This window comes from Ammodytes marinus (genome assembly GCF_949987685.1).
Source record: "Ammodytes marinus genome assembly, chromosome: 2".
NCBI classification, from domain to species: Eukaryota; Metazoa; Chordata; class Actinopteri; order Uranoscopiformes; family Ammodytidae; genus Ammodytes; species Ammodytes marinus.
Genome location: NC_137231.1, coordinates 14,177,425 through 14,199,969, shown reverse-complemented (window position 1 = coordinate 14,199,969; position 22,545 = coordinate 14,177,425). Strand labels below are relative to the sequence as shown.

At 40.7% G+C, this 22,545-nt stretch overlaps 1 protein-coding gene across 2 annotated transcripts in view; it reads right to left on the bottom strand.

The window, feature by feature from the left end:
* Positions 1-5,714: 5,714 nt before the first annotated feature.
* LOC307263577 (GDNF family receptor alpha-2-like) overlaps positions 5,715-22,545 on the bottom strand; it is a 47,441-nt gene continuing 30,610 nt past the window's right edge. For both annotated transcript variants that reach the window (XM_080044762.1, XM_080044763.1), the window contains 4 exons: positions 15,876-15,988; positions 14,753-14,893; positions 11,531-11,673; positions 5,715-7,085 (listed from right to left, as the gene is read on the bottom strand). In XM_080044762.1, the coding sequence (XP_079900888.1) occupies positions 6,948-7,085; positions 11,531-11,673; positions 14,753-14,893; positions 15,876-15,988 (535 nt within the window). In that variant the 3' untranslated portion in view covers positions 5,715-6,947. The remainder of the gene's footprint in view (positions 7,086-11,530; positions 11,674-14,752; positions 14,894-15,875; positions 15,989-22,545) is intronic.

The window sequence follows — 22,545 nt, the reverse complement described above, 5'->3', positions numbered from 1 at the left end:
TGTTGAGGATACATGCTATGTGGCTGGGACTTTTCCTGCATGTATTAAAGGAAATATCATTCTCAGCTCATAACCAAGCGGTTGTGAGAGCCATTAGCGCTTGCCATACATATTTATCATGAATCAACACATCCGGGCTGCGTATCTAACTTGATAAACAGGACTTTACATCAAACATCCCATTCTGTCAAGCGTGAAAGTGATATATTTTCAAGCACATCTGAAACTATTTCCAGATATTTTACTGACGGATCCTTTTTGGCTTTCGGTAGGCAGCCTATTATACTTTTCCCCTTGCATGATGACATAAACCACATTAACAGCTCATTACAAGCGTTTACATCAATTCCTGTGGTAATCTACGAACAAAGAACCTTGATACACACTATCAACTCCACAGTAGCAGATGAATCATACATTTCTTAGACAAAAGTCATTGGCACCTCACCTGACACAGGGGTAAAGGGCCCAATTACATCAGCTGCAAACGACTGCGCAGAAGAGAAGAAGAGAGCCCCACAGAAACAGGTGGGTGAGCGCAGAAAGGAATGATGGGATGGCATTGGGAGCCGTCTGTGATTGGAGCATTCCTAGCACCAGTAAACCTTTCTTCTCTCCCCGCCATGTGCAGACTGTTGATAAGAGCCATCATCCCACTGACTCATTAATCAACTGTGAAATGTACAGCTACCTGCCGCTTTCTTATTCCCGTGCCCCCAACACCCCTCCGCTTCTCCTCTTCTCCTCTTCTCCCCGTCTGTAAAGAGAAGAAACATACTGGACTCCACAAGGATTCCATTTGAAAAATAGGAAAAGCCAAAAAAAAATAAATGCTCTCCGCGCGAATTTCCTATTTCAAGATTATTTTCTCCCTCCTAATCATATCCACATGCACACAGCCTTGTGTTCACACGCATTCACACACAGAGACAAGCGTAAACACACACTCAGTTCAAACACAGCATTGCAAGGACACAGGCGTAAAAGGAGCACCCACAACTCTGCAGCCTGGTTGGCGCTTTAAAGTTGACAGCTGAGCACTTTGTTTAACAACACACACACACACACACACACACACACACACACACACACACACACACACACACACACACACACACACACACAGGGACAGGGGCGTAGCACCAAATTCTGGGCCCCTATACAAAAAGTCCTGATGGGCCCCCTGAAAAGCGGTCTTACAATTATACACATGGCTCTCTGAGCCAGACAACTCCACAATATTTAATCTGATGAATGACCAAATCATTACTTTTACCGGAGTTTCCCCCACAATATGTCTTAGTCAAGGTGGTCACTGGCCAGGGTCACAGGAGGCGCGGCGAAAATTTGGGGGGTATTTTGCTCAAAGATGCCAATGCGCACTATAGAAATAAACAACTGTTTATTTGAATACAGTTGTGCAATTTTGTTTGCTATGTGCAGGTATAATTTTACAGACAGTACAAAACACAATTAAAGAAAACTTCTACTGTTTTGGTGCAATACTATGCAGACACACTAAATACAAATAATAGACCATACACTTGTGTAGGCACATCAAGTGCAAATTCAACTTTTTAAAGTTCCTTTATGGATGGGGGGCTGTGATTATTGTGGACAATAGGCCTACTGTGATGCGATAGCCTATAATTCATTAATGGTTATTATTAGCCTACTTGCTTGATTTCTTTTTAAATACAGGTCGTTTTGGAACATGTCTTTCCCAATTTAAAACATAAAAATAAAGCATGCTGTTCTACAAATAACTCAATAGTTGAAATAATAAATACAATGTGTTTTCCCCTTAAAATGTCTAAATGCATTTCAAAGACAGTAACAGTGTGGCACTTCTTTAAACTTACTGAAACTTGTAGGGGCCATCACTCTCATGTATTCATCAGACTTTTCTTTGCGCTGTCTGAGCTGATAGATAGGTTGTGTTGCCACAGTGATGTGGAGTCTTAAACTGTCCTAGCTTTGCCAGCACTTATTTCTGTACAGCTAAATATCCCCATAGAAACATCGCTGCGTTTATTTTCGGCACCAGTTCAATTCAATGTCGGCTTGCTCCTGCTTACTCTCCCGCACACATGCCTTAGTCATGCGCAGGCCCCTGATCTCCTTGCAAGGGTCAGGGGCCTATCACGAGCCAGTCAATTATTCCTTTTTTTGGAATGGCATTGTTCAGGGCCTTTGAAGATCGGGGCCCCACATTTAGCTTGTTAAAAAAAAAAAAAAAAAAAAAAAAGTATGGGCCCCCCTCTGCCTTTGCCCCCCCACGACTGTATCACTTTTCCCCCCAGTCCGTCGGCCCTGCACACACACACAAAGACAGATGCCCCAAGCATTTCTCTCTCAGTAGCTTATATTTCGATTATGCGGACAGATAACCATGTTGTTTTGGCTTTACATCTAATACCCAAACCCAACAGCTATACTTTTTTTTTAGGATCTTATTCTGCCTATTTTAAGGTTATCCCATTGCTGTGTGCTCCTGCACCAGTAATATCTGCATGCATCCCTGATACATTTCTAAGTTGTGCTGTGTGTTGTTTAGGTCTCCTGCATATACATTCTCTTAGGCTGTGCAAGAAATGCTGATCTGCTGTCTTTTCGCCCTCAAACCCACTCCAGGGAGGGTAAAATGCAGAGAGGGGAGGTTTGAATTTTGATGAGTTTATTTGCATTTTCTGCATGTCAAAAGCCTTAATTTATCGGCCATTTTTGATCGCCTTTATGGGCAGCTGACAATATAATTGTTTGCGGTGCGTCATCAATTTTTCTGAAAAGTAAGCGACAAACTGACCAAATCAAAGTTTGATTAATAGCCAGGGAGGTATATACAGCATTGTTCTGGTGACAGCTGTGTCAACAGGAAACCCATGAGAGCTTTTAGCTGTACATTTTCTGATTGAGCAGCTTGTAAAATATACACAGCAGGGCAGAAGTTCACTTTCATGTTGCATTTATGGAACTGATTATACCGCTTACAGGTAAGAGTGGAGATTTTAATTTATGGCAAGCCGCGGAGGCATGAAGAACTATTTGGTTCTACGCATAGAGTGAAAGCCAAAAAACACATTATGTGTTGTCAAAAGGGTTGAACATGAAGTGCCAGTCATCGACTCCTCACAGTACATAACCCAGAAACATTCTCGTTATCATCCAGCCACAAATGGTGCAGTCTGTTTGCATTTTACTTTCTCCCCATAATAATCCTGCTGTAGAACTCTGCTGAGCTCTAAATTATTCAGGCACAATGTAAAATACATAGAGGTGTAAGTGACTGCAGGTAAATGAGGGCCCAAGCGTTAAACTGGACCAACAGATCTTGCCATAGTAAGTTAAAATAAACAATGTTTCTAATTTAATTTGAGATTTGAGCACATGATATATATTTTTATGCTGTAGAATATAATTTTTTTGGAGTTTGTGAAATAATCTTGGGCTCTGGGTTGTGTCTGTTATTGGGTCTGAACTATATTATAGCTATATTGCATTATGGACTACTGGGTCTGTTCTTGCCGCAGACTTGGCAGATCTGCCTCATCTTTGATGGATTTCTAACTGTAAAATGTTGTAATGTTGACGTAAGATGCTGTTTGATTCTCAAAAAAACTAGTCTGACTTTTGCTGTTGACGTTGTAGATACGTTTTAGATATAGCAGATACGATAGATTTGTTTGAATTGAACTGTTAAGCACACCAGATCTATTTTCAATACTTTCTTTTCTTTCTTAGACAACCATATCTCAGAAGCATTTTTTAGTTCTATACCTTGCAAGTCATTTAGAGCAGCTCAGAGACTTTAACAGGGGTTCATCATAATTGGAATAAACTGCAGCATTTGCCAGGAATAATACCTGAAACCAAAAAAGATGCTTGAGATGTGGGTTATTGACAGCCAGCACACATCACTAATGCATTTTGTATTATTTTATCTTTTAGAATAGTGCGGTAGTTTGAATTGATGATTTATATAATAAATGTGTGATCATTTGTTATGAGACTGGTGAAACATCCCTAAATGGAACTGCCTTTACCTCACAGTCACCATATCTTTTGGCATCCAAAATGATAACAAGAACGAGCCCTGATATCAAAACACATCGTCACTGTTCAAATGTGTGGACTGTGGAGCGCAGGGTGAAAAATGATACATTATATACAAGTGTTTGACATTTTATATTCTCAGAAGCCCCGAGAAGTATAGTCACCAGTTTGTGAAATCACTGTAATTTCTTCCAGACCTGACCATACTGTATATGCATGCAACCTCAGTTTACAATAACATGTTGAGCAGAGTTTGATTTTAACATCTGTTGCTGTGACAGATTGTAAACATTTTTTTGTAAATTTAAATTTAAATTAGCCTGTAATATAGAGCTGTTTGGTTCAGTAGCTTGCAGTTATGAAAGTCACAGCACTATACTTGATGTACCGCCTGAAGACATAAACACTTTGGTGGAAACACTGATTGTTTGTCAGCTACAGTCAACATTCATTCACTGTTGGGAAAAATAATTAAGTTCGCATAAGCATGCAAAAATATATATTTAATTGGCAAACAATCCAGTAAAAGGCAGCATGTCAGAAGGTGTATGTTTTGAAAAGAAAAGCATTACATTATGTTTAAATCATCATAAGTGCATAAATATTATGATATTTTGTGTCTGAAATAAAGTATCAATGTTAAGATGTTTTTGCCAATATACTATAAAATACATCTTCATGATAAAATGTGCTCCAATTATATGTTGAATTACAGCAATTACATAAACACATGAAGTCAATCACAATGCACACCCCTGATTGGGGGAAGACAAGCTCCTCTAATTCAAAAAATATTCCCACAAGACGTTCTTGTTAAAAATGCTTTACATTTGCCCATGTGCAATGGGGTCCAGTCAGAAGGTTAGTGCTGGATGGGTTAAGATCATTAATATGAAACTAACATGCCTAATATGTACATTGAATGTACATTAAATAGGTTATTGGTTAGTGTCCACCCTGGCATGGCAGACATCTTTTTCTAGTATAACTCCAAAAAAGGGGGACAAAATCCACAGTTATGTTATATGCAAAAAGTCAGTATCTTAGAGTCGTTAGAATTAAAAAATGTCCGTGCTTATGGGAAATTTACCATAGCTAGCCCAAAGGTAAAAATCCCACATGAAAGAAAATTTACTTGGAATAGTAATGTATCATTTTTGACCAGCTGTTTGTGTACAGACGTAACAAACAAGATATTATGTTATATTTGGTAAGCTTTGGTGCTGGTAGACAGATCTTGCTGCCTTTGAACGGAGCCAATGTTTCGCCCTGTTTCCAGTCTTACACTGAAGTGATGAGCTGCAGCTTGATACTTGTGTATTTTTAAAATGTCAAACTATGTAATGGCATTTTCACTAATGCTTTTTTTAAGGCAACTTTAAACAAACTTTGATAAAGAACACTTTGATACTTATTTTTTGTATGTGAATTAAGGGTACTTTTGAATTACTACAATTCAGGGAATTTATAATATTCTATGAGTAGGGGAACAACGAGTTGAAAGGCTGGCTCACAAACACTTTCTAAAACTGGTGGCCGTTGTTACGCTAAAAAATACTGCAGTTAATTACACTATGCATCATAACCTCTGGTCTCTAAGGGGGCACAGTGAACTCCCACACTGGCAATTTAAACTGCTCCTTATAAGATACTTTTCTCCTGCATGTAAACATAGGCGCACACACACACACACACACACACACACACACACACACACACACACACACACACACACACACACACACACACACACACACACACACACTGTAATAATTGTCCACACACACTCAGTGAACACAGTAGGATACTCACACAAAGGTTATGGCTTTCCAAGCAGTTTGAGCTCATTTAATCTCATCCCTGTATACATTCTTTGTGATCAAACCTTTATAGACAAATATTATAAACGCAGATAATGAAGGCCTTCCATTAGTACCAATACTCAATACAGAGCCATCTTAAATGACAGTAATGTCCATTTAAGGTACTGAAGATATCATTCAGCTAAATGAAAGAAGAGTGTTGTTTATATACATAGAGACAGAAATATACACATATGCGGGTGGATTTTTGGCGCACACCCACAGTCATCAACAACAACATCTCAAATGACCAAAGAACCATTAACTGTTTTACGTCTCCATCTTTAGTTCTTTTCATTGCCCGCTGAATAACATTACTGTAGCACCCAAATGAAAGAGCCATACATTAGATTGATTATGGTCACGGATACTATACCAACATTTAGAACACTGAGTAGGCTTTACAGTTTAGAGTTTACACTTGTGTTGAAGAGACAGAATGTAATCATCCCCCAATCCCCGCCCCTAAATTTGTGGTCTGTTCATCCAAGTCGAGAACCAATTTCGAGACAAAGAAAAGTATGACTGATAGCAGAAACAAGTCTCTTTCCCTTTACGCTCTCACTCTTCCCTCATTTACTTCTTACTAATTCCCTTTCTCTATGCAACAATTTCCTTTCCGTCAGCCTTCCTCCATTCCCTATCTTCCTCGCTCGGTTAGAAAAATGTCTTTGACACAATCAGCTTCAGTCCTCCAGGTCTTTGTGTGTCATTCAGAGGCAGAGTCGTTTCCCAGAGAAATGGCCTTCATGGCCTCTTCCCAAGGGTCCTTTTTAAAGCCGGTTGCTTCACCACGCTTGTGGTGCGACCTAACAAAACATCAAATGAACAACAAACTCACAACTTTAAAATTTCAATATTTTCCACCTGTTTCTTCAATTTTTTTTCTTTTTTCTTCTCATTCATAACTTCCATCAATGTTCAACTGCCCAGAGATTCAGCCTTCTTAATATCAGTCTCAGATATAACACCTTCTGCTTTTGGGATCAGCTTGTGGGTGGATGACCTCTTTTTTTTCTCCTCCTGGCGCTTCTATAAGGCATGCTGGGCCAGGACCAGGGCCAGAGCCAGGCCGAGCAGCAGAGCCCAGACGTTGGCACACAGACATGCAGAGTGATCCTCTGGCAGGCCCGAGGTTTTGCCCATGCCACCGTGGCTCGGTTCAGGATACTGGACAGATAGAGGGACACACAGAAGGAGAGACACGTGTAAAGGTTAGACATGACTTAGTCACTCGGGCTAGACTTCTGTTCTTCCATTTGACTAGAGGGGAAAAAAGGAAGAGATGGGAGGGAGGTGAGGCAGGTTATGGTCAGAAGAGTCAGAGTAATATTGAGAAATGACATGCATCCATGGCAGAGCTACTTTGGCACAAAAATGTAAGTGATGCAGCTTTATCCACCAAATGTTTTGATATGTGAAGTATACTTCAAGCGCCTGCTGCTTAGTATGCTCCCCGCTTCTTAAACAAGTTGGCAACAAAGAATAGCTTCTTGTGAGGACTTTTTCTACTCTTTTAGGTTGCGCCAGCAAGTCTCTAAACAGTTTTTAAAGCTATCATTACAGGCTTTATTTACAAGGAAAACACACTGCGAAGCCAAACACATGCGACAGCAGTCAGCAGCAGCTGTGGATATATTTCAATATTTCATCAGGCATAAATTACAGCAAGTAGAGGCCTAACAAAACACTCACAAAACCCGTTGTATGCCGTTTGTCTGTGCACGATCAAACCACAACAATGTTTATTTTTATGCACAAGAGAAGAATAAACCTATGTGTAAACTGAGAGAGAAGCCATGCAGTTTACCAACCTGTTCACATTATAGCAGAGAGCATGTAAGAACACATCAGCCCTGATATTATTATTACATTATACTCTATGGCCTCCAGTGCTCCACTGTATAGTCACACTACAATGGCCTAATTATGTGCTCTGCCCTGAAATTGTAAGCATTTTGAATACTTTTACAATTTTCTCGAATTCTTGTAACACAAAGCATAACCATTTGCCTCCAAGTTAAAGTAGTCTCGCTCAATTTGCAGATGCACCATTTTCAGTCCAGCACAGCGATACAGAGGCACGTCATAAGGAACATGAAACATTTTCCTCTTATCCTCCCCCTCCTCCCCCTCCCCATCCCCCTCACCACCCCTCAACTCATCTTCACCAGTGTAACCTTTGCAGAGATTGCGCTTTGGTCCATTTTCCTGTACACAGAAAAAAAAAATCTACTCAGATGTTATCTACTGGCACCTCGTCTTCCAACAGAACAAGGCGACGTCTAAAAGAGAAAATAAATAATGAAACAAGAAAAACCGTTGAATTATATCAACACAGGACAGGCCAATTTTTTTCCAGTGCAGTTAGAAAAGGAAGAAGGGACAATCGTGGAGAGAAGGGAGGGGTATCCAAAATAGCTGTGGTTATCACAGCACCTTTTGCAATCTCTCTCCACAAAAAAATTGTTAAATGACAGTTGCCAGGAAAAAGAGAAAAAAAAGCTATGGGTAGCTTGACAATGCACCAAACACATCCGCGACTAAAAGCCAATTAATTAGCAAGGGCAGTGATGTGTGGCAGCAGCCTGTTGACATGAGTCCAGATCTCTGGCTGCAGCCAATTTCCACACATACACTCTGGCTTGTGAGAAGTACACACACACATAATCACACACACACATTATCACACACACATAATCAAACACACACACACACACACACACACACACACACACACACACACACACACACACACAATAACCAATAACCACACGGCCAAAAGCACAAACACATGCATTCACATTCATTCACCGTGACGGATTTCAGACAATGTCAAAACACGCACTGGTTTACTCCTGCTTCAACGCATGCACAGGAGGGAGAGAACATTCACAACTTTTATTTATAAAACTGTTGATAAAGACATATCTCACTTGCCATTGAACAGGTTAGTGCACATGTAGAAGAAGAGTCTTTTCATTATCAATCAGCATATTGTCAAATTTAAAGAGCAGTAGGGTTGCATTTCCCAAGGCTAATTATCGAGTAACCCGAGTTAGATTGTTTCTGCCCACAATCAATTGCATTCAATTGAGCTGAAAATCAACACATGACAGTGTTACATGGGAATACTGACGACACCAGCTTCCCAATGGTTACGAGGTTGAAGGGGGAGAGAGGTTCATAAGTAGAAGTTGGTCTAAATTACGTACGATGTCTAATGTCAGTAAACAATAAGCGGTTCAACTTAACAAAACATTTCTTGTTTAAGCTTCTATCAAGTTAGAACATTAAAAGTCAAATCACAAGCACAGTTATAAGTCAAACAAAATCTATCTTATCTGTGTGACACACACACACACACACACACACACACACACACACACTAACCCTTAGAACTAGCAAAGACAACATTGGAATTTTACAATTGCCATCATTAAAATCTAAAAAACAATGTTCTCCATATAAAAACAATGCAGGAATTGTGATACCGTTCCGACTTACAAGGCTCAAAGGACCCAGCCTCGGCACATGTTTACTCACTGACATGGGATAAAGACCACAACCCACTGAGAGTGACATTTCAAATAATTAGCATCTAAATTAGACTATTATATTATATATTAAAATAATCCATACAGTAGAAGAGAGCAGTATGAATGACATGAACAGGCGCAGTAATAGACCTCAGTTTCTCTCATACTCACTCGTCTTGAAGTGTGCTTCATATTATAGGCTATCGTTTGGTGTCATGGTCATTTGTCAAACCTCCATCCATCACATACCTAATGTATTCTGTTACCCAGACTATTTGCACACGTGTGCATGCCCTTGTGTGTTGGGTACTACGGTTCCCCACACTAGACACCGTGAGATTTACAGCGTTGGACAGTCAGTCTTCTGCCAAGAGGACTCATAGCATAACAACACTCCCCCAATTTATCTACCATGGAAGTTTGACAAGTTTTAATTGCCAGGCATAGTTGTTGTAGAACACAGGGCCGCCCAAAATGTCCCTACCAGCTCCCTCTCTAATTATAAACTTCCTGCTTGAGTAATCACACGTCTTATTGTTTCCTAATTACCATTTTTACAATAAATTAAACACCACGCTGCAGTGAGACAGGCACAGAGCAGTGCATCAATACTGACATACACACACACAAGCTTTGGAGAGAGCAATTCCACCATCCATTCCCTGCCTGCCACCCTCTCTCTCTCTCTCTCTCTCTCTCTCTCTCTCTCTCTCTCTCTCTCTCTTTACCTCCACATTCCCCAAACCTACACACACTGTTATTGTTATCAGTGGTGCTTGTTCATCAATTCTCCCCTTTGCAACATTTTTAAGGGTTTAATTTGCTGTCTTCACAACAATTGGAGATTCTGCGTAAAGGACAATACTGCACGACTGTGGTGCAGTGTGACCATTTAATGGCCATGAAAGCCCCTAGAATTACTCAAAATAGATGTCTTAATGGGAGTAATTTATTCAGCACACACATTCAGCATTCATAAACATTGCATACTGCTTGTATATTTTGTATCAATGGAATGAAAATGACATTAACAATAACATCAACAGCAGATGCAACGGCTAATAGGTACTGTATAAGTTTGGATTTTATACTACAGAGTCTAATTCAGCCAAGCTTGGTAACTAGGTCTCCTGCTCTTACACCAGAAGGCTACATACAACAGCTAAAAGACATTGTATAACAGGACGATATTTCATTGTGAAAACTAATCACACTCAACAACTGGATAAAAAAAAAAAAAAAACTCCACTTGTCTGTGAAGTGCAGTGAAATATTTATGTCCTGTTCAAGAGAGACACTGATAGAGGGGGAGTCTTTGGCCGAATGTAATTTTCACATTTTATTTGAAAAGAAAAATGAAGTAAAGTCCTATTTAAAGACAAGCACACTTGCACTCTTGCAGCACAGCAAAACAGTGACTCTTTTTCTGCTCCAGACAGTGAACTCAGTTCTAGCAGAGTCGACTGCAGTGTTCCGAGCAGACGGCATTCAGCAGAGAACAGGCCCTAAACCAGTATTTTAGAACCTCTAATCCAGATTGAAACCCCAACCTCCCAATTCTTTCACTATTTCAATGTGTGAGAGAAGTGTAATAATTCAACCAAATGTCATCATCTTGGGTGTAACATAAACTGTATTATCATAAAGCCTCCATTCTGATGTGCCAATTGCTTTAACAAGCATATAGAGATTGAATGTGATGTGAATATGAATGAGGCTGCATGTTGAGCTTTATGATTTTGCCCATGCATGTGAAAAATCCCTCTTTTATTGAAGCGGACTGGAGGAGTGGTTTTGTGGTCCTTTTTTGTAATAGGGCCATTTTAACAAATATATGCAAAGAATTTGCTCGGAGCTGCTGTAAGTGTTTGAATATATGTGTGCTGCGGAAAAAAAGACAAAATTGACACAATGAGCTGTGACCTATATGATATGATAGCCTCAAGGATTACAACCGTTTATTCAAAAACCCTAACTGATTGAGAAGCAGGCAGTGCATAATGACTCTGCAGTACATTTTGCATGCAAATGTAACATTTGTCAAAGGACACGGAACAATAAATTCAAACCAATTACCTTTGGGATGGTGACAAAGGTGGGTTCTGAGGTGCCTGTCGACCAATCCGACCCCGCCTTGGTTGATGCTGAGGGGCCTGGCACGGACACACTTTTGTTCTGCATGTTGTCTATCCCATAACCGAAGGCCTGAATAGCATTTCCTGCAGGCACAGAGATATAAAGTTATTTGTTTTTGATTTCCAGCCCAGCAAAAAGCCAGTTAGCAGACAGGCAGATCTAAGTCAACTTCTTGGTCCCCTGCCCAATCTTTGGCAACTGAGGGAATGAGGAACGACGGAGTTAAGAGAGTGCGGACAGCCAGTCTTATAGCGACGTCAGTGAGCCCCAGGGTTGCACGCCAAACTAATCATAAACAGCAATCAGAGGTTTGTTTGTGAAATGTATCACTAGGGAGGATTTCAATGTCTTACAAAATACTGCCTTATGTTTGATATCTTAAGCTGGGCCTTATTTTTGAATGCCTATGATGTTTATGCTATCAATTTAGTAGTAATTATCCAACTATAAGGAATCCTGCGGAGACACAATGGACACATTTATCAAATACAAATAACTTCGGTTCATGTCCTAGCTCATTACAAAAACCTTTTATGTTGCAGCAGCCGCTCTCAAATTGCAACAAGCTGACCAAATAGTGGCATAATGTCTGCACTTGAGATGATGAACTCCAATTTGTTTGCCAGCAGTTGTACACTCAGAAAAGGAATCTTCTAAAAGTAGCAAATGAATCAGCTCAAACTGAGCACAGCAGTCTGTGAATGCGTATGCATGTGTATCCGCCTGTAGATATACTGTATGCATGCATTTTTTGTCACAGTGCATGTTTGAGTCGCTGCAAAAGTGTGATAAATCCACGTTCAGTCAGCTTTCCAAATAGATATGGTAAAATAGGGGCTGAGTACCTTTTCAGTGCTCATCCGTTTAAAACACAAGGCTTGTTTCTCTTTGTTCAGCCAGAGAGAAGGCAAGGCATGTAATTGCTTGGCAGCCACCTCCATTTTAAGGTCAGCATGCAGAGATGACTTTGAATAGATTTATGTGACTGATCAAATTCAAAACATTCCGAAACTAAGGAGAAATGGCATTTCCCCATCACTGGACAAAGGACAAGGAGGATAGTTCTGGAACACACATGGATAATCAGATACACTGTGCTTAGTACACCAGATGCATGGGCACATACATTTGTCTTTAGCATCCTCTGTCCACCTACACAGTGTTGCACACACACACACACACACACACACACACACACACACACACACACACACACACACACACACACACACACACACACACACACACACACACACACACACACACACACACACACACACACACACACATCTGTACAGTACAGCAGAACACTCACAGGCATGTGAGGCACTCTTGTGCCTGCAAACATACAAATTCAGCCTTCCTTTTTTCCATTTTGTTCAACACTGGTGATTTGGGCTGCTGCATGAAAATGAAAGCACAGAGGAGCAGAGCTCACCAGCGAAGCCTAACATCTTTAACGCTAGCAGTGAAGAACCTGCAAAGTACTGCTGAGACATGTGATGTTACGTATCTGTTTGTCAGGGTCGACTATTGCTAGCTATCCCCCTACAGATGCTGTAAGATGGGGGAATAAAGTCATAAATCAAACTAGTAGGCTAGAGGGTCTCCACACAGGATGTTTTACTGCACCCAAATGATCCACTGAGTGATTAAGCTCATTGCCCCGTAGCAATTCAATGTTTTAATGACTCTGGATAAGTTTTCCTTTAACCCCTGGGCATGCCTTGCCCTACCTGCAGGGACAGATGGAGCATGAAATAACAGAGGAGCCGACAATAGGACCAGGAGGGGAATTAGGGGTCCAGACTATGTTTGGACTGTAATTATTAAATCCTTGAATAGTTTTGTTTTCTCTTGGCCTCCACACATATTCAAATAAATATTGAGTCTTTTATTTGATGTTGTAAGGAGAGGGGAAGAGTGTGTCAATTTTCTAAATATTTTTTTGTATCTGTTCATTGGACATGCCTAACATGCCTTTCAATTGTGCTGTCATATGGTTGTCAATCAATAATAAAAAAAATAAATAAATACATTTATTCTGCAGAAACATAGAAAGTAACAGGAAAAGTGGAAAGATATCGGTGAGATTGTGGAGTTTATAAGATCTGACAGAAACATGTGAGTGTATATAAAATATGTCTATATAATGTGTGTATAGTACTGTATTTTACTATAGTGTGTGTATTTATGTGTGTATTTTCCTCATTGGTGTGCCGAAGTTTATCGCCTGTTACCCTTGACTGCAGAGATGCTGCATTTTGTGTTATTTTTCAAGACGCCTCCTCAGCTCCCAGCCTCATCCCTCATCCTGCACACTCAGCTAAACGGGTAACCCAGCAATCTATTGAAATGGTCGGAAAGCATTATCCACACAATGGAAGATGTTAAAGGCAATGGTGTTCTGTAGCACTTATGTTCTGTAGCGCTCTGTCATGCTGCAGGCTCTTGTGTTATGTATTACATGTAAAGATGATGTATATGTACTGTATTTTAGGTTCTGATATAATTTCATTTGTTCTGGATCTGTTCCTTTTCATGACATTTTTCTCCCATAAGGAATAAGCCCTTTAACCCCCTCAGATTAAATGTGAAAATGACATGCAAATGGTTTCTTTGCATTAAACTCTGGGCAGATCTTGCCCAGGGGAGAGATGAGAAGTGATAAGAAATGGCTAGTTTTTTCTGAGAAACTAAGAACATTTGGTTCCAACTTAATAAGTAGGGAAAGGAGTGTCCATGGATAGATTGTATTACATTACGTAACAGACTCATTTTCTTTAGGGGTTCCATCTATCCATCCATCTTTCCATCCATCCGTCTATTAACTTTATTTTCCTTTCACATTTCCATACTCAGATGTTCGAGTATCTAGATCCTTCCCTCATTGTTTTCACATTCAGTCCTACCATCCACTTCTCGACAGCATCACATCTATAGTCATATCACTTGAGAGCTATATGACATTGAAAAACCGAAACTGACATGAAATCATTAAAGTTGCATGAGGTCAAAGTTCATGTCTGACGCTATATGGCAGCAGGAGTAACTACCACATCACACACTTGTGCTCTTATCAATATTACATGACTGTTGGACTATGAGTTACAAAACACATTTCAGATGCATGCACAGTGTCTGTGGGTCGGTATGGCTCACTTAGGCATGTGTTATCGGTGAAGTGCCGCAGGAAATTCATACATTCCTCTTCTTGGTTTCCACTGCCCTTACAGGTGCACCATGGGGAGATGGTCCAGTTGGAGTAGCTGTTATCAACATAGTTGGGAGTCATGTCTGTCCCTGTGAGGGCATCCACACACAAACATAGACAAAAACACACATACAGACATTAGGAAAAACAGTTATGGTCACTAATGGACAATAATGGACTACATTTATTGCAAATTGTATATAAAATGGACAACAAGATGGGTTCGCAATGTTTGAGTTTATGAGAAGGTGAAGCATTCTGTAATGCTTTAGTTTAGATGTAAAGAGGCCATTATGCTATGAATATTTTGCAAAGTAGGTGCTTTAGGAACTGTGTGTGCGGTTTTGAATGTAGAACTGCTGTGCCAAAACATTTTACTTTTCAAATGTCTGTCTGTGTCGATGCTTTCAGCCGGAGTCAGGGGTGTTAGATGCACTTTGTGTAGCATTTTCCAGAGAAATCCAGGAAGCACCATGACACATTACCACTTCATACTGCACAATTTATGACACGTGGTGGGGAAGCTGTGACTGGTACTGAAATATGGACACTTCAGCAACCACTATGCGGGTTTAAAAAAAAGAAGAAGTTATTTTATGTAAATTTGCATTGGAAACTTTCTGTGAGCACTGTGATGCCACCACAACATCAGCATGTTGGCTGGGACTGAAAAATATGCATGTCCTATTCCTAGTCTAGAGCAAACAGATGGCCATAGACTGTTTTAATTAAGTAAATTCTCTCCCTGTCCCTCTACTCCTTAATTACTTCTGAGTAGTGATCTGATGTCCAGAGTTCTGAGGGGGGGGGGGGGATATCAGGGCAGGAGGGAAAACAACGGAGAGTCTTAACTCTTCTGCCAGCTCCGTATGATAAAGGTGAATGTGGAATAGACTGCTGCCTCACTGTTTACAACCACCACTCTTTATCCCACCATTTTTTTGAGAAATAAATATTGTGGTATTGGGAGGTAAATGTGCATTTCTGCATGTCTCCCGTGATCTCACTGCTCCCTTTTCTTTCTCTCTGACACAAACACACTTTCCCTTCCACCTCAGAGTCTGTACTGACCGATGAGCCTAGCGTAGGAGGCCAAGCAGGCTTGGTGATTGTCTTGGTTGGGACAGGTGCTGGATGTGTGCGCAGTCACCACGCAGTTTCCCATGTAATCAGCCAGCCTGGACCTGCACAACAAACATGAAGCAAGGAGCACAAAGAACAGAGAGAGAGGGGCAGGGGATCAGTCACAAGCACATGACAGATGACACAAATTTACACATACACAAATTCACAGCACATGGCCTAATCTATTGGCACCTTTTCTACTTCAGAGCAGCTGCCAATTGTGACCAACATCAAACTGGGAACGTATGTGCAACATCTGTTACCAAGACCGGCTATACCACAGGTGTCGGTGAATTGGAACCAGGTGTCACTCGTGCCTCTCGGTGCCAACAAGCTCTTTACTATCTTCACAGCCTGAAACATAAACCCATTGGTTGAGCATTTGTGTAAGGTCTAGAATGATATCACATGATATCACTTGTTTGGCCGTAGCTTCCACGCTTATACCCCCGAAATCTTGGCTGCCTCCGGAATATACTTTCCCAACAAACCATGGGAACTGATAAAATAGTATGTTTTGTTTCGGTGTGTGTTTGCGATAAGAGCTTTAAGTCTGTGGAGTTCCCCCCGGGGTGGCATCGCTAATCCACTTAAGTAGGTTTATTGGGAGTAGCGTGTGCAAAGTTACTCTGTCTCTACTGTTCACATCACAGCTGGCCACTAAGTGAATCACAATCGCTAAGTGAATCACATCTCTCCTTTCTCTCTCTCTCTCTCTCTCTCTCTCTCTCTCTCTCTCACTGCCACGACTCATTTACTATAACATGGATTGAACCCTTTTTTGGAGCCTTAAGTTCAAAGGTAATGTAACTGTCCTCAGGCTGTCTCGTCTTGTCCTTGGTGAAGACAAAACGAGCACGTGCACACAGAGACACAAACAGGTTTATTGAGGGTAGTTGACTGATTGTGTTTTCAGGCTGGTATGCAGTTAGTTGCTGATCAGTGATGTGTAGGCAAATGACAGTCAACTTCACATTTATGACTTCACGTTCTGATAGCCTCATCTTCTCTTCTCAAACTGTTATATAGTCGTTTGTTATGGTGTCTTATGAAGGGTGCCATGCGAGGGATTTTTAATAGCAATGCATCATTGTCAGATTGATTGTGACACATTTTGATTAGCATAAATAAAGAAATGACAAGACGTTTAACATGCAGACTGGAAACATTTGAAATGAGCTAGCCTTGAACTGACATCACATGTTTATAAATTGAGCTTCATAAGTGCTGGTATTGCAGATTTTTGACTCCAGTTCTTTACCCCTATTTCCAGTCTTAATGCTAAGCTAAGCTAAAATATCTCCTGGGTGTATTTTTATAGACTGGAGTAGATCAGTTAAACATACTTTAACCAGGATTTGAATTTATTGTTCTTGAGCCCTCGGTTTAGTTTCTGCTCTTCATTCTTCTCTCTTCTGTTGTGCAGCCAATATAGACAAGGTATAAAACAATTCATTTGTATTGCAGGAACAGTAATCTCTTTGCATATTCTATTCCATTTGGCAAACTAGGTGACTTCAGACAAAATGTGGTTCACATGTGTAAACTCATAGTCACAGTCTCCTTTAGGTAACTATTATTCCAATGTCTCAAAATACACTCTATAATAATGTCATGGAGAATTATACAGCCACAATACTTTTAAAAAACACATTTTCACGGAATAACAACCTAACAACTCTTCAAACAGTGTTTCTATTTCTCTCGGCAGGAGGGCCATTGTCATTAAGGGAAACTCAGAGAGCACTTATAGCATTATACCATCTATCAGAGAGAGGGTTCTTCTGTTGTAGCAACGAGTTAAAGACATTTGAGCTGTATCTTAGACGAATAAGCAGGGCGGATACAAGCAGGGTACAAGGGGGTGGTTGGGTGATGAGGTTACAATCTCTGTCTGTTTCTCCCTTTCTCTCTCTCTCTCTCTCTCTCTCTCTCTCTCTATCTCTCTCTCTCTCTCACCACAGCAGAGATGCAGCCAGTGTAGTGTGATGGGCTTTGGGCCTCCAGCAGCAAACCCCACTCAGACTCACTTCATTACTCCAACTCCATCTCCATCCGCCACCCTATCAAATCACCCGGAGAGAGCCTGGCGACGTGACATGCTGCGAACATCACATCTATTGCCACTCCTCAGAATACCCGACCATAAGGTTGCTCTAGCATGGCTGCAAAGGCTGATATGGATGCACACGGGTGCACATACACTCACACATACACACTCAAGTAGTTATAAACAGCACATGATGTTATATCCAAAACAAAAATACGCACAAACAACTAAACCTCTACACACGTGTGCTCCTCACTCAAAGCCCTCTCTCATCTAGTGTTCTGAGTGAGAGGAGGCACTTGTACCCACAATCATGCCACAGATGATGAACAAGATACCACACATAGAGGGGAGAGAGAACAACTCTTTTGTACCCATACAAAGGAACCATTTTTATATTTTTTTGGGAGGGCAAATGGTCTTTCACTTTGTGCTTACGAAAAACTTGATCGTTAGATTTCTGTTGGAAAGGCAAAGACTATGGAAGATTAAATAAACCGAAAAAAGCACTGTGTTACTTTTTAGATGCAGAGCTCTTTCCGACAATGATGTCTTAAAAATAGTAATTTAAAGTTTAGAGAGGTGTCCTGAGTGTTCAGACAATGGTGTTCCAACACGGGTATGAAGCAAATTTCATGGCTTCCATGGGCTTTCCATTATACCTCGGCGAAGCGCCACTCGCTGCTGAAATTACAGGCTGTCTTGCTCAACAGAGTTTTATGGTCATTTCAGCCACTCAGCCCCCAGGGAAGTGGCAGGGGAGCCCCCACAGAGGTAGACTTCTTTCAACAAACCTGACACTTTAAACACAGTGATTTGGCTGAGCACTGAGTGCCTGTCCATCCAGCTTGGCAGTAATAGAAAACTAATGGCTTTTTACATGGATTCTTATTCCTATCACTTGATGCCCGTGACATACAATGTGACTCAAATCAGATGACTGTCAGTCTTGGAAACCATTTCCCTTATGAAGGGGGAGGGGGACTCCAAAGTCCTCTAATAGCTCCTCTTCTACATTAAAAACAAAAGACTATTGAGAGTCATATCGAGTTTGGAGACTTCCCCTCTGTGCTCTGTCTACAAATATGAGTTCTTCTATGGATGATAATTTCTGTAAAATGGGAAATTGCAGCTCTTCGCTCTTATCACTTCCCTTAGTCTTTAGCCTAGAGAGTCTTTACAGAAACCATATCTCTCACTCCTCTACAGAAAGCATAACAATACCCATGACACTTGCAGTTAGAGGAAGCAAATTAGAAAAACAAAGGATGTTTCTATCTCCTCTGCTTTTTCTTCTTCCTTCCCCCTGCTGTTGTGTTGCTCATGACCTTATCTCCCCCTCCTCCCATTAAAAACCTGTTGTCACTTCTGTATAAACTGGTTGTCATTGCGGCCTCAAGTGAACATGTTCAAACTCAATGTCACCTGACCCTGTAAATCAATCGACAGGACTCAAATGCCATGTGTGTTATTTTTTGTTTGTTGATGCTAAATGCCAAAGACAGCAATAAGGCTTAGCAAAGCTGTTATTTTTGCTATTTTTCTATGCATTATGCAGCACAGCTCATTACGTCATATCAATTATTATGAAAAGCTTGACAAATACAACACTGACCTTGTGGGTAGGGTGCTATGAATATATTTCGAGTTATTTTTATCTCTCCTCAGAGGCCTAGGATTTGGTCGGCTACAGTGACATTTTGCTCCTGCTTTCCCACCTTATTTTCTGCTGGTGACCCTGAGCCCATCTCTTTATTGCTCTGGTCAGAGGTGACTGTACATTTTACCCACAGCTATTTTTTCTTGAATGGACAGAGGACGGCCTGTTTTGGCAGCACTGTACTCATTGGGATTCACAGTCAATACTCTAAAAGGGCAATGTGGACAGATGGTATTCAGTCAAAACACGAGGCTGTTTAGCTTAGCTGTCACATGACACAACCTTTCGCCCCCTTACTCAGCAGAGAATTGAGACCAACAAAGACTGGCTGGAGAGACTCCACCTCCCTGGAATTGATAAGGAGACAGCCAAAGTAAAGAAACAAGCGTCAGTCTGAACTTGCATTTTCATTCAAGAAAAGAGAACAAAACTAAAAGTGAGTTACATCTTTTTTTCCTTTTCGAAACACTTAATTGTGCATTAAAATGTTTATTGTTTGGTAAAAAGAAAAAAATTGGCTTGCAGCTCTGTTTTTCGTTAACATTTTCTGATCTTTCCATCTCTGCTTCTGTTTAATCCACCCACTGCAGATGTCTCACAACCCCCTACTGAATGTTATGTCAGTGGGATGAATGCTAAATAAAGCATGCCATACACAAAACCAGGTACTCTCTGTTTGGTTAGGGGTGAGTAGATTATTCAAGGTTATCTGAAATCCCTAAACACTCTCCGATCAAGGCAAATAGCCGTCCCTCAGACAAAGAGTACACATTAAACAAATGGATGAACTGTCCCTGGGAAAAAAGAAAGTTAGCAGAAAAGTTATGACCAGTAATTAAATATCTTTTAGTCACATATCGAACAACTATGTGGGCAAAGTTTAAAGAAATGTACATGCTGCAGCCATCACTCAAACTCATATAAAGAGAAGTTCAGAGTAAGAATGATAAAGAGTAAAAGAGCAGGCCCTAATTGACACTTTCAAAAACCACACATCGACCCTTCTGTAGATAAGACAGAAGTCCTATTGATAACGTTTGCATTAATAATAGATACGGATGCATTGGAGGAGATCGTGAAGGAAAGAATGAGGCCTATAGGCAGTAATGACTGCGGTTTCCCGCTATACCATGTTTCCTTAGAGATTACAGTTTGAAAAGTAAATGGGCATATACTAATCCCTATATTGGAATTAAATGCACAGCTCTTTCTTTACAGCTCCTGCCCGATCCCTCTCATTACTTCTCATCCTCTCTCTTTCCTTTGCTTCCTCTCACCCCGTTTGTCGCTCTCATGTGTAGCCAGCAAACTAGCACGTCTCCTCCGCTGAAGCTGAGGCCTGATTAAAGACGCACACTGCAGCAAACTGCACTATGTATGAGAAAGGACTCACCAATTGACACATGCCTTGCTTGCAAAACGGGGGCTTTAAACCATCAGAAAGATACTGCTCTCTGATTGCTTGCATTGTAACCGTGGATATAGACACAGCCCAGGTATTACATTAAGCAAATAGTTTAAAAAGTAAGCAAGGGATTTTTTGCTGTTTCATGTGTTTCTTTTTGATACTTCTGTCTTTGTGAGGAACGTTTTGAATTGAACACCTAGAGAGTGAGGAAAGTGAGTACAGTTTGACCAGTTGTTGCGTCTTCAAAACGATAATAAAACTTGGTTTTACATTTGATGATGGAATCTAGGTTTAAATCTGTCCATATTACATTACAGTAACAATGGATCAAATGACTATGTCTAAAGGCTTGTCTACATAGCAGGCGTTTCAGACAGGTTTTTCAATCGTCCCTCTCGTGTGTGTGTTGGAACATATAGCCCTCTATTTAAACCAACACAGCTGTCTACAGGCTCACGTTTCCCCTGTGCTATATCTATATGCAGGGAACCCCAGCTTGAAGCCTATTTTTGTGCCTCAAGTATTTTGTTCCTCCACTTTATTTCTGATCAATGCCAAGACGCAGGCATACAACCATACCGTGCCTGAAGGCATCGTAGTCAATGATGAAGGACTGAAGCTGCTGCTGCTCTGCTAACTTGCTGCTTCTACTGAGCAGACTGGGTAATGGGTTGTGAGTAGTTAAGAACCCACAAATAATTATCAGCCGTTCCCTTCAGCTTTCTAGAGCATTTAAATGTCTTTGAGTTCCTTGTTTTGGCTTTACAGCCACAACATCAGCAGGCATTTTTAGCAAAGACACTTATAAAGACCACAGTATGGTAGCTGCCCAGCACCTTACAGCAGTGGAGACCAAACCAGAGCAAGGAGTGAATATAGAGCCTAGGCCTATGTGTGTTGGATGTCCAGAAAAGAAGGCTAAATCTGTAAACATATCCACCATTTTTTAAAGTGGAGTCAGCAACTGTGGAGAGTGCTCAAGCAGCAGATCATTGAAACATTTTACAAGGTGGAGTCAGCGATTCTGGAGCATGCTTGTCGTCAAATTAACCTTTTGTCAAAATCACGGTTCACTACCTGGCTTTACTGTGTGCGTGCTTAAAAAAAATACAGTGTTATGTACTACACAGCTTAGGCCATGTAAACTGACATGTTTCTACTGTGGGCCACCTTTGATTGCATACCAGTTTATAGAACGTAGGCTGTGTATCAACATCAGATTTATTTTTCAGCAGGATGGCCAGTTCGAGGGTTGATAACAAGCATTCTCAATAATCGCTGACTCCAACCTTTTTTGTAAAATGTGTCGACAATCTGCTGCTTGAATAGAAAAAGGGACAAATAACATGTTCGAGGTAAGTGTTGAGTTTAGGCAATGGTCTGCTTTGTTCCTGGACACGCACACACATACATATTTTTAAATAGGCTGTATGATGTCCCTCATGAGTCTATAACCTCTGGTGAACTTGCTTTTCAGCATGTAATTTACATAATCTAG